Source organism: Mus caroli, unplaced genomic scaffold (genome assembly GCF_978045245.1).
Source record: "Mus caroli unplaced genomic scaffold, Mus_caroli_1 scaffold_9, whole genome shotgun sequence".
Lineage (NCBI taxonomy): Eukaryota > Metazoa > Chordata > Mammalia > Rodentia > Muridae > Mus > Mus caroli.
The window spans coordinates 1,158,521-1,171,801 of record NW_028227264.1 but is presented as its reverse complement, the minus strand read 5'-3'; the positions used below and the strand labels follow the sequence as shown (position 1 = coordinate 1,171,801).

General features: G+C 40.3%; 1 protein-coding gene across 5 annotated transcripts in view; it reads right to left on the bottom strand.

The window, feature by feature from the left end:
- Positions 1-13,281, bottom strand: part of Plekhg1 (pleckstrin homology and RhoGEF domain containing G1) — a 227,981-nt gene that overhangs the window by 46,294 nt on the left and 168,406 nt on the right. For all 5 annotated transcript variants that reach the window (XM_085842588.1, XM_029482416.2, XM_085842589.1 and 2 more), the window contains one exon: positions 1,528-1,597. In XM_085842588.1, the coding sequence (XP_085698714.1) occupies positions 1,528-1,597 (70 nt within the window). The remainder of the gene's footprint in view (positions 1-1,527; positions 1,598-13,281) is intronic.

Sequence of the window (13,281 nt, the reverse complement as noted above, 5' to 3'; positions counted from 1 at the left end):
TTTTCCATTCCTCTCAAAGCAGAGCAGCTGGTGGCAGTTCAGCAAAACATAACCTCCTCTAAATGTCAGGGTGCTGAGTGAGAAGTGGGCAGTGCAGAGGCTGGCACTCCCTCCCAACTCTGGCTCCCATGTGAAAGTGCCGAGTACTGAAGTTTGTCTTCTAATTAAGCTTGGCAATATTACAATGAAAAATGAGATTTGAGAGTTGGCAGGGAGGCACATAAACAAACATTTATGTGAATAATTAAGCCAGAGTTAAGTGAGCACTGGAGACTCTTTAATCAGCTTGTGATTATTACAGTTAGTAGTAAAAGCTGAAAGTTTTCTGAAATGTCAGTGTTGCGCATGTGCAGCAGTTATTTTAACATACCTTCCTTGAAAAGCTCAGCCTAGCTCTGTTTTTACACCATTTTTCCTGTTTTTGTTTTGTCTTCTAAAAATTCCTACCTATAAAAGAATCCATTACAAAGAGGGCAGCAGTGAATCATGTCTGCACCAACGTCTTAAATGGGAACACACACAATGCTGTAAAGACAGGAGGAGTTATACACAGACCGCTGATTAGCTTTTAGTGATTTCCATCAAACCCAGGGAGCTATTAGGTTTGACCTCCCAGGCACGTGGATGGGTCTGCAGCCATCAGAACTAACCCTATGGAGCAACATCTTAGTTCACCTTGGCCTTCAGGGCTCTAAATGAGGTGCCAATTGATGGCTGGTTCTAAAGCGTTGCTATGAACTCTGTTTCAACCTGGTCCACTTCAGGCCTTCATACATCCTCAGAAATCACATGAGGTTTTTCTGCAAGATGAGTTCTTCTGGATCAAGCTTTTCCAGAGTTCCGAAGGAAAACTTGAGTAAGACAGGAGGTTGTGTGCGTACATCAGGCAGCATCTTATGGGCTGCCCAGGATATAGCAGAGTGTCAGACTTCCAAGTTCAGAGCATGAACTTGCTTCATGTCAAGCTCATGTCGTGTACTTTTTTAAAAGCCACCAATGACAGATAAGGAAAGTATAGGAAATTCAGGACACTTTTAAACTGCAGGAAGTTGGCCTTACTGCTTTTTACTCCTTGAAGGGTAACAGCAGTGACTATACTGGTACCACACATATCACACACAAAACATGTAGTTTCTTTTGTGTGTGTGTGTGTGTGTATGTTTGAATGGATTTAGAGGTATGTTATATGGATCTTTTTCTTTTTTTTACATTCTCTACTCTGGATTCTCTCCTCTCAAACTTTAAATCTTTCCCAAAAAAAGATAAAGATAAATAACATTATCCAATCACTATACACAATCTAGGTATACTAGAGCTAATCTCTCTCTCTCTCTCTCTCTCTCTCTCTCTCTCTCTCTCTTTCTCCTATAACAGTGCGTGTGTGAGCATACACACACACATACACACTCCCCTATGAAAACAAAAACAAAAAAGTGCATGATTTGTTGGCTAGCTTAATTCAATGTAGAACAACCATTTATTCTGTCTGCCTTGGTTGGCCCTAAAAAGATGAATTTTTCTGCTTACCTTGGACACAAAACATTCTGCTATGGCCACAGGATCGTTTTCACAGTTTTCCAGATCTTGAAGAAGTTCACTAATAAAACAAAACACACAGAGAGGAAGTATTAGGCTGTAGTCTTTAGGACATTTTATGGAACTTAAAATTGACCTTTCCAATGGCATTTACAAGGAATCAGGCAATAGGGTCACAGGTCTACTGCCACTCTGTCCAAGGCTTAGATAGAGTTTTCAAGGTCATGGGTGGAGCAGGAGTTTAGACACAGAGTTTAGGCTACCAGAGATAAGTATCCTGGACATCTGTCATCAGTTGTCAAAATGTTCACGCACATTCATCCATCGAAGAAGTGCTTAGGTACTCATGCAGGCTAAGGCACACAGCACATATACCCACCCACACCCACACCCACACCCACACCCATCAAGCACCAAAGTGAGCTATGCTACCTGTCTCAATGAATTACTGATGCATTTGAAAAATAAGATACTCAACTCATACTAATGAAATTATCAACAGAGGAAGTGCTCATAAAAATGCTGTTTTCCACTCCATCTTCCATTCAGAATACAGTGAGCTTTGCCAGAGACTGTGTGACTTGGCTTGCCTCACAGAGAGCAGGAGCAGACACATGGGGATGCCGGTGTGTGCTACAGAGTTAAACAGCAAAGAGAGCATCAAAAATGGAAAATGGTTCCCAAACAAAACCTCAAAGCATAAAGGCATAAAATCATCTGCCAAAACGTGTGGGTTTATGATTATTTTATTATAATATAAATCGATACTTTAGTCATTTCTGCGCTTTAGTTCCTAACATGATAAATAACACACAATAGAATGCAGGCAAATATGCTCGTGGGTCTTACCCACCTCCAGGAATGCACAGGATCCTGGGAGCAAAGAGCAAAGTCTACTGTTTTGAAGTCAGGTGGAATCGTTCTGCTGGGGGCTGGCAGAGGCTCCATTACTCACAATTTAGATCTGCTGGTCTGCTCTTCTAATCTGTCTCATTTTCTCTTCTTTTCTTCAACTTGTTGCTGGCTGGCTGTTCCTAGGAGATCTTAACTTAATTTCTCATCTATTGGCACCTTTAAAAATTTCTATCACTATACTCTTGAGTTTGAAGGGTTTGGGGATGTTTTTGTTTGAGCCTGCTCTTTGGATGTGTCTTTTTGCTTCTTCTTCTTTTTTTTTTTTAAAGATTTATTTATTTTTATTATATATAAGTACACTGTAGCTGTCTTCAGACACTCCAGAAGAGGGAGTCAGATCTCATTATGGATGGTTGTGAGCCACCATGTGGTTGCTGGGATTTGAACTTCAGACCTTCGGAAGAGCAGTCGGGTGCTCTTACCCACTGAGCCATCTCACCAGCTCCTTTTTGCTTCTTCTGTTCTTATTTCACATGCACGGAATATTCTGTTAGGTAGTACAAAGATAGGATGATGGTGGTGCTGGTGCTGATGGTGCTGGTGCTGATGATGGTGCTGGTGATGGTGATGGTGCTGATGGCAGCAGTGATGGTGATGCTTTCTGGCTGTTCTTTGTCTTGTGTTGAGCTCTTGTTGCTCTGCATGATGCTAATGTCATCTGAGGGAATGAGAAAATGCTTCTACAAGAACGGGCTGTAGGCAAGCTGGTTGGGCATTTTCTTTTTTCTTTATTTTTATTTAATATTTTTATTAGGTATTATCTTCATTTACATTTCAAATACTAGCCCCAAAGTCCCCCATCCCCTCCCCTCTCCAGTCCCCTACCCACCCACTCCCACTTCTTGGCCCTGGCGTTTCCCTGTACTGAGGCATATAAAGTTTGCAAGACCAAGGGGCCTCTCTTCCCAATGATGGCCGACTTGGCCATCTTCTGCTACATTTGCAGCTATAGACACAAGCTCTGGGGGTACTGGTTAGTTCATATTGTTGTTGCACCTATAGGGTTGCAGACCCCTTTAGCTCCTTGGGTACTTTCTCTAGCTCCTCCACTGGGGCCCTGTGTTCCATCCAAAAGCTGACTGTGAACATCCACTTCTGTGTTTGCCAGGCACCGGCATAGCCTCAAAAGAGACAGCTATATCAGGGTCCTTTCAGCAAAATCTTGCTGGTGTGTGCGATGGTGTCTGTGTTTGGAGGCTGATTATGGGATGGATCCCCGGGTATGGCAGTCTCTAGATGGTCCATCCTTTTGTCTCAGCTCCAAACTTTGTCTCTGTAACTCCTTCCCTGGGTGTTTTGTTCCCAATTCTAAGAAGGGGCAAAGTGATCACACTTTGGTCTTCGTTCTTCTTGAGTTTCATGTGTTTTGCAACTTGTAACTTGGGTATTCTAAGTTTCTGAGGCATTTTCTTAATTAGTGATTGATGGGGCCATGGTGGGTGGGGTCTTCCCTGGACTGACAGTCTAGGTTTTATTACAAAGCAGGCTGTGCAATCTACAATGAGCAAACCTGTGAATAGCACCCTCCACTGTAAGGAGGCCTCTGCTTTGGTTTTGCCTCCAGAATCTCACACTGTTTGAGTTCCTGCTTTGGCTTCCTCAGTAGACAGTGATTCAGGTTATGTAAGCAAAAAACAAAAACAAAAACACAAAACAAAGCCCCTCCTGTCCTCAATTCGCTTTTAGCTGCAGTGTTTCGTTATAGCTGTAGTGACACCTACTAAAACAAGTGAGACACCATGATGCTGATGATAACCTCTGTGCAAAGATTGATATTATCAGGTACTCTCACTCTCGGGTAGGGATATTCAAATATTTTATTCGGCATGACCTATTTATACTCTGAAATATTCTTAAAATGGATTGTGTATATATATATATACTAGAAATTAAAACTGATTATAATCAACTTATTCAGAAGATAATTATATGAATATAAATATTCCTTTGTGACAGTTTGTACAAAACAGAAGAGCATGTCTTACATTTTTGTTTGTTTCTCATATCTAACTTCAGCTGGGTTCTCTTACCTGCTTCTGAATTCAACCTGCTGTAATATATTAGGGTAAAATATACTGAAAACAGAGCAGCCACAAAACCACATCATTGGGAGATGAGGTGATATTTTAATGGCTTCTTCGGAGCAGGGTGACTTCTTTGATAGTCTGGAGGCAGAAACCACACCGAATGAGTCATCCTATCACTTTCAAATCTGCTCCATAGTCGTAATTACAAATATTTCCTCCAGAATTCTTATTAAAACATCTCCTTTGTAAGATTATTTTTACTTCGGCAAGTGTCATTCAGGTATTTGTATTGTTGTTATTTATATAGCAGATGTGTGTAATTAAATGAGAAGCAGTTGAAAGCCAACCACTGGGTTCTGAGTACTGAGCAGAGATGAGAAAAGGAGAGAGACAAAGAGGAGACAAGGCTGTTGGGGTTGGTGTTCTTGGTTACTGAAGGAAAGATTACTCTGTTTGGAAGGTTTGTGTCCCGGCCTATCAATATCAATCTTCTCTCTGGGCAATCGGACTTGTGAGAGGCTTCCCGAACACTGTATCATAGTTCACTTGAACGATTCCGTGGCTATGCACAACTCCCCACGTTCTAAACTCTATGCTCTGAGCACTTCCTCTAAGCATTGATTTTACTTTCAGAGTGGACTGACTGGGAGGAGGAAGTGATTGGGGTCCCCATGCTGGCTGTAGACAGGCCTCACTTGTAAACAAATGACCAGCACCCACTGCCTGAGAACCAGAGAGCAGGGAGGGAGCTAGATCCTACACAGTGTTAATAAAATAACCAAGGCCACCTGGCTCCACGTAATCTGAAGTTAATAAAGCAGAGAAACTGAGGCAGGGGGAATTGGTGGCTCATAAAGTTTGTTTTCTGAGAAGGTGATTGATTGATAGTTGAGTGCATGCAGAGGCTTGGGAGAAATCATTTAATAAATGAGACCTCAAGTTAAAGACAGAATGAGTTTGGTATGTTCTTGTGTAAGATGTAGGAAGGAAGTTGTTGTGGCTGGGGGTTGCTGAACATTGCAGAATGTGGGGATTCAGGAAGACAAGGAATCGTGAGGAAGGAATGAAAGACTGTAAGATACAGTGTGTGTGTGTCTGTGTGTGTGTGTGTGTGCTTGTATGTTTAGTAGGACCAATCACCAATCACCAGGAAAAGGACTGGTCACCCAGTCCACCAGTCCAATTACAATTACAATTTACAATTAAATTACCAACTTACAGTCTAATGGGCTAATGACCATAGAGATGGCCTCAGTATAGCTTTGGGCCATGAGACAGACAAAGGATGGATGGAGTATCAGAGTTTTATCGGAGTTAAAATCAGATTTCGACCATCTTGCTTGCATGGTCTGGGTCTATTTTCTTTTTCTTTTTTTTTTTTTTAAAGATTTATTTTATTTATTTATTATATGTAAGTACACTGTAGCTGTCTTCAGACACACCAGAAGAGGGCATCAGATCTCAATACGGGTGGTTGTGAGCCACCATGTGGTTGCTGGGATTTGAACTTCGGACCTTTGGAAGAGCAGTCGGGTGCTCTTACCCACTGAGCCATCTCACCAGCCCCTGGGTCTATTTTCTTTAGCCTGAGTAATTAATTATTCTGAATCTCTCCTCTCTTTTGAATGGGATCACGAATAAGAAAATGCTATTATTTCCTTCTTGAGCTCAGGCCCATGAACTTGTGCTAGTGGACAAAGAGCAACAGCTTTGTTCTCTTTCAAAAAAGTATTCTCTGTGATGCTTTCTCTGACCTCTGCTGTGAACCTGAAGGGAGGAATTGTGACTTCAAGGTCACACGCCTTACATTGAAGGGTCAGGAACAGGCCTCTCCTCTTCTGCCTGGCACAGACTCCAGGCAACACTTCTGTCCCCCACTACCTAACTACACTGCTTTAATGTGTGGCTTCCACAGAGACTCATGTGTATATGAGAATGGAAAATGGCTCACTGATACATAAGGCTTTTGTAGATCTTTGCTTTGTTTAGATACAGGGTTTCTCTTTGTAACCCTGACTGTCCTGGAACTCATGACTAGATACATTAGCCTTTAACTCCAGCTGCCCGAAAGAACCCTGTCTATAAAAGGATTCCCACCAGTGTACAAAGCTGTGACTCACTGAGGTGGGTTGTTGAAAATGTACTAAAATGGAAATTGTCCCACCTCTCTCTGCTTTGTTAAATGTTCCAATGAATCATTACATTGCATTAAAATTACATTTATTTATATTTATTTATTTACATTTAAATTTTATTTTAACTAGGTATTTTCTTCATTTACATTTCCAATGCTACCCCAAAAGTCCCCCATACCCTCCCCTCCCACGCCCCCCCCCCCCCCCACTTCTTGGCCCTGGCGTTCCTCTGTACTGAGGCATATAAAGTTTGCAAGACCAATGGGCCTCTCTTTCCACTGATGGCCGACTAGGCAACCTTCTGATACATATGCAGCTAGAGAAATGAGCTCCGGGGGGTACTGGTTAGTTCATAATGTTGTTCCACCTATAGGGTTGCAGACCCCTTTAGCTATTTGGGTACTTTCTCTAGCTCCGGGGGGTACTGGTTAGTCTACACTTTGGTCTTCGGTCTTCTTGAGTTTCATGTATTTTGCAAATTGTATCTTGTATGTTGGGTATTCTAAGTTTCTGGGCTAATATCCACTTATCAGTGAGTACATATCATGTGAGTTCTTTTCTGATTGTATTACCTCTCTCAGGATGATGCCCTTCAGGTCTATCCATTTGCCTAGGAATTTCATAAATTCATTGTTTTTAATAGCTGTGTAGTACTCCATTGTGTAAATGTACCACATTTTCTGTATCCATTCCTCTGTTGAGGGGCATCTGGGTTCTTTCCAGCTTCTGGCTATTACAAATAAGGCTGCTATGAACATAGTTGAGCATGTGTCCTTCTTACCAGTTGGAACATCTTCTGGATATATGCCCAGGGGAGGTATTGCAGGATCCTCCAGTAGTACTATGTCCAATTTTCTTAGGAACCGCCAGACTGATTTCCAGAGTGGTTGTACTAGCTTGCAATTCCACCAACAATGGAGGAGTGTTCCTCTTTCTCCACATCCTCGCCAGCATCTGCTGTCACCTGAATTTTTGATCTTAGCCATTCTGGCTGGTGTGAGGTGGAATCTCAGGGTTGTTTTGATTTGCATTTCCCTGATGATTAAGGATGCTGAACATTTTTTCAGGTGCTTCTCAGCCATTCGGTACTCCTCAAGTGAGAATTCTTTGTTTAGCTCTGAGCCCCATTTTTTAACGGGGTTATTTGATTTTCTGGAGTCCACCCTCTTGAGTTCTTTATATATATTGGATATTAGTTCCCTATCTGATTTAGGATAGGTAAAGATCCTTTCCCAATCTGTTGGTGGCCTTTTTGTCTTATTGATGGTGTCCTTTGCCTTATAGAAGCTTTGCAATTTTATGAGGTCCCATTTGTTGATTCTCGATCTTACAGCACAAGCCATTGCTGTTCTATTCAGGAATTTTTCCCCTGTGCCCATATCTTCGAGGCTTTTCCCTACTTTCTCCTCTATAAGTTTCACTGTCTCTAGTTTTATGTGTAGTTCCTTGATCCACTTAGATTTGACTTTAGTACAAGGAGATAGGAATGGATCAATTCGCATTCTTCTACATGATAACCGCCAGTTGTGCCAGCACCATTTGTTGAAAATGCTGTCTTTTTTCCACTGGATGGTTTTAGCTCCCTTGTCAAAGATCAAGTGACCATAGGTGTGTGGGTTCATTTCTGGGTCTTCAATTCTATTCCATTGATCTACTTGTCTGTCACTATACCAGTACCATGCAGCTTTTATCACAATTGCTCTGTAGTAAAGCTTTAGGTCAGGCATGGTGATTCCACCAGAGGTTCTTTTATCCTTGAGAAGAGTTTTTGCTATCCTAGGTTTTTTGTTATTCCAGATGAATTTGCAGATTGCTCTTTCTAATTCGTTGAAGAATTGAGTTGGAATTTTGATGGGGATTGCACTGAATCTGTAGATTGCTTTTGGCAAGATAGCCATTTTTACAATGTTGATCCTGCCAATCCATGAGCATGGGAGATCTTTCCATCTTCTGAGATCTTCTTTAATTTCTTTCTTCAGAGACTTGAAGTTCTTATCATACAGATCTTTTACTTCCATAGTTAGAGTCACGCCAAGGTATTTTATATTCTTTGTGACTATTAAGAAGGGTGTTGTTTCCCTAATTTCTCTCTCAGTCTGTTTATTCTTTGTGTAGAGAAAGGCCATTGACTTGTTTGAGTTAATTTTATATCCAGCTACTTCACCGAAGCTGTTTATCAGGTTTAGGAGTTCTCTGGTGGAATTTTTAGGGTCATTTATATATATTATCATATCATCTGTAAAAAGTAATATTTTGACTTCTTCCTTTCCAATTTGTATCCCCTTGATCTCCTTTTGTTGTCGAATTGCTCTGGCTAGGACTTCAAGTATAATGTTGAATAGGTAGGGAGAAAGTAGGCAGCCTTGTCTAGTCCATGATTTTAGTGGGATTGCTTCCAGCTTCTCACCATTTACTTTGATGTTGGCTATTGGTTTGCTGTAGATTGCTTTTATCATGTTTAGGTATGGGCCTTGAATTCCTGATCTTTCCAAGACTTTTATCATGAATGGATGTTGGATTTTGTCAAATGCTTTCTCCGCATCTAATGAGATGATCACGTGGTTGTTGTCTTTGAGTTTGTTTATATAATGGATTACGTTGATGGATTTCCATATATTAAACCATCCCTGCATCCCTGGAATGAAACCTACTTAGTCAGGATGGATGATTGTTTTGATCTGTTCTTGGATTTGGTTACCCAGAATTTTACTGAGTATTTTTACATTGATATTCATAAGGGAAATTGGTCTGAAGTTCTCTGTCTTTGTTGGGTCTTTCTGTGGTTTAGGTATCAGAGTAATTGTGGCTTCATAGAATGAATTGGGTAGGGTACCTTCTGCTTCTATTTTGTGGAATAGTTTGTGAAGAACTGGAATTAGATCTTCTTTGAAGGTCTGACAGAACTCTGCACTAAACCCATCTGGTCCTGGGCTTTTTTTGGTTGGGAGACTATTAATGACTGCTTCTATTTCTTTAGGGGATATAGGACTGTTTAGATCATTAACCTGATCCTGATTTAACTTTGTTACCTGGTATCTGTCTAGAAATTTGTCCATTTCATCCAGGTTTTCCAGTTTTGTTGAGTATAGCCTTTTGTAGAAGGATCCTGATGGTGTTTTGGATTTCTTCAGGATCTGTTGTTATGTCTCCCTTTTCATTTCTGATTTTGTTAATTAGGATGCTCTGTTCCTGTGCCCTCTAGTGAGTCTGGCTAAGGGTTTTTCTATCTTGTTGATTTTCTCAAAGAACCAGCTCCTTGTTTGGTTGATTCTTTGAATAGTTCTTTTTGTTTCCACTTGGTTGATTTCGCCCCTGAGTTTGATTATTTCCTGCCTTCTACTCCTCATGGGTGAATTTGCTTCCTTTTGTTCTAGAGATTTTAGGTATGTTGTCAAGCCGCTAGTGTGTGCTCTCTCTAGTTTCTTTTTGGAGGCACTCAGAGCTATGAGTTTCCCTCTTAGAAATGCTTTCATTGTGTCCCATAAGTTTGGGTATGTTGTGGCTTCATTTTATTAAACTCTAAAAAGTCTTTAATTTCTTTCTTTATTCCTTCCTTGACCAAGGTATCATTGAGAAGAGTGTTGTTCAGTTTCCACATGAATGTTGGCTTTCTATTATTTATGTTGTTATTGAAGATCAGCCTTAGTTCATGGTAATCTGGTAGGATGCATGGGGCATTTTCAATATTTTTGTATCTGTTGAGGCCTGTTTTGTGACCAATTATATGGTCAATTTTGGAGAAGGTACCATGAGGTGCTGAGAAGAAGGTATATCCTTTTGTTTTAGGATAAAAATGTTCTGTAGTTATCTGTTAAGTCCATTTGTTTCATAACTTCTGTTAGTTTCACTGTGTCCCTGTTTAGTTTCTGTTTCCATGATCTGTTCATTGATGAAAGTGGTGTGTTGAAGTCTCCCACTATTATTGTGTGAAGTGCAATGTGTGCTTTGAGCTTTACTAAAGTCTCTTTAATGAATGTGGCTGCCCTTGCATTTGGAGCATAGATATCCAGAATTGAGAGTTCCTCTTGGAAGATTTTACCTTTGATGAGTATGAAGTGTCCCTCCTTGTCTTTTTTGATAACTTTGGGTTGGAAGTCTATTTTCTTTGATATTAGAGTGGCTACTCCAGCTTGTTTCTTCAGACCATTTGCTCGGAAATTTGTTTTCCAGCCTTTTACTCTGAGGTAGTGTCTGTCTTCATCCCTGAGGTGGGTTTCCTGTAAGCAGCAAAATATTTCGTCCTGTTTGTGTAGCCAGTATGTTAGTCTATGTCTTTTTATTGGGGAATTGAGTCCAGTGATGTAAATCAATTCAGACATAATCAATTCAGACTTAAAAATCCAAGTTGGAGGAACTGCCTGCATTTTCTCATGATTCATCCTAAAAGAAAGACTCAAGTTACAGTTTAGACAACTCCTCTGTATTCCAAGAATACTGTCTTTTTTTTTTTTTTTTTTTTTTTTTTGTGGTTGGCAATACAATCTTTTAAAAGCTTTGGGATTTTCGCGCTCAAGTGGTTTCTTTTAACTAACCTAGTTTCTGTCCATTTGGAGATTTGTTCCAGATACCAAACTAGAGATTAAAATTTCAGGGCTGGTGGGAGGTTTATATAGTAAGAGATGTGGCCACTCAAACATATACCAAAATGAAGTCTCAGTTGGATTTCATGACGAGAGATGTAAAAATTTAAATCCCATGATATATCAAAATAGAAGGGAAGATAACAAAAGAACAAAAGTATTATCATCATTTATGTACAAACATAAAATATTTTATCAGTATACAAACATCGAAAGCATCACAGGCACGTGGAGTTTATTCTAGTAATGATACATGTGTGTGATTCAAATCCGAACGTCTGCCAATGAAGTTCACTCAATATGTACAGAAGGAAAGTAATATGCTATATATTAAAGCCAAACTCTTCATTCAGTAATGTTTAATACCCACAATATTTCTAAAAGCTCTAGCAAAATGGAGAGGTGTCTCCCTAAGTTTCATTATGCTTATTTCATAAATAGAGTGTGTGTGGGGTGGGGTGGGTTGGGGTGGGGGAGTCAATTCAGAGCAGTGGGGAAAGAAGAGGACATAAAGGGAAGACGATCCGAACAAGGAAACAAAATATGTCACCTAACTTTCAGATTGACACCATAGAGTTCTAGCAGCATCTACAATCCATTGTTAGACATTACGGGGAAGCCTGGAGATATGACAACATATGTAAGAATCCAAAGCACCTAGCTGAGAATACATAGTTAAAGAATAGGAAAAATTTTTAGTCAAAATTGTATTAGCATTTTAAGGTCTATAGGAGTAAAATTTTAAGCTACATGTTATCACATGGGAGAAAACTTGTTAAATACTCTTATGGGACATTTTAAACAATAGATGGGATCTGGTGAATATCTGGAACCCCAGGATGTGGGAAGTGGAGGCAGAGGGGTTAGGAGTCTAAGGTCATCCTTGGTTATATATTGAGTTCTAGGCCAGGCTGGGTTACATGAAATTCTGTCTCAAAAATAAGTAAGTAAATAAATAATTGGTCAGAGAGGCACAGGGCTATAGATACAATGACTCAGTCATGTAAAGCTGTCATTTTAAACCTTAGACTTATAAAGATACCAATGGAGTACTAGATGAATGTTGAAAAACTAATGAAATGATAACAAGAGCACTTGATAGGGCTAAGTCAAGAGAAATTAAATCAGAGTTGAGGACTCGCTGTGGAAGGCAGCATGGCACCAGCACAGTGGGAAAAGAAGACTAAAGAGGACTCAGTGCCCAGACTCAGCCCGACACACCTATGTAAACTCAGCGTACAAAGGACAGGAAATGCAGCTTAGAGTGGAGAATTTGTGTATTTCAATCAGCTGTGGTGGGACCTTTGGCTAGGCATGTGACATCGGAGCTTAGGTCTCTGTCAAAGAGTTCACCATCAGCAGTTTCAGGCAGATTAAAAACAAATGTAGTAAGAAGCAAAATTTTAGGAGTCTGAGAAAAAATATACTTATCGCCCAAGAATAGGAGATAATTTTAATACCCAACCCCAAAGAATCCTAGTTTTGAAAGTGTATTTTGTGTTGTGAATTGTGGGATTTGTCTTCTGTGACGCCACATTATAGACAAAGGGCATGGCTCACCCCAGGAGATACTTGGCACTTTCGTGGGCCACATAATTTACCAACAACCCTTATAAGGGCATGAAAATCCACTGTGAGAGCAGGTGATGTATATGGCCAGGAAAGTCACAGAAGAATATCGGTGGCAGCAACAGGAAAGAAAAAAGAATCAGCCTTGTTGTAATTGGCCCAATGCAAAATGCAGGCACACTCTGGGAAGTCACACGGTGGTCACACAAACTAGAGGATTAAAGCTCAAAAATGATGTTGAATGAAAAAAATATGGAGTATATATGCCATGTCTGAACCAAAAGAAAGCATATATATTTCAAATAAGCACATCTGTAATGCCAAGTCTCCTACCCCCAGGCTAGGTGGTAGAACATATATATGCAGTATGTGTGAGACCCTGGGTACTATCCCCAGAAACATGGATGCTATCACTGCAATAAAACAAACCAGGAAAACAAACAAACCCAGCTTGGAGAGTCAATTACAGTGAAAAATGGGTCCAGAAAACCAGGTCTATGTTAACGGGCCCCGCATCTC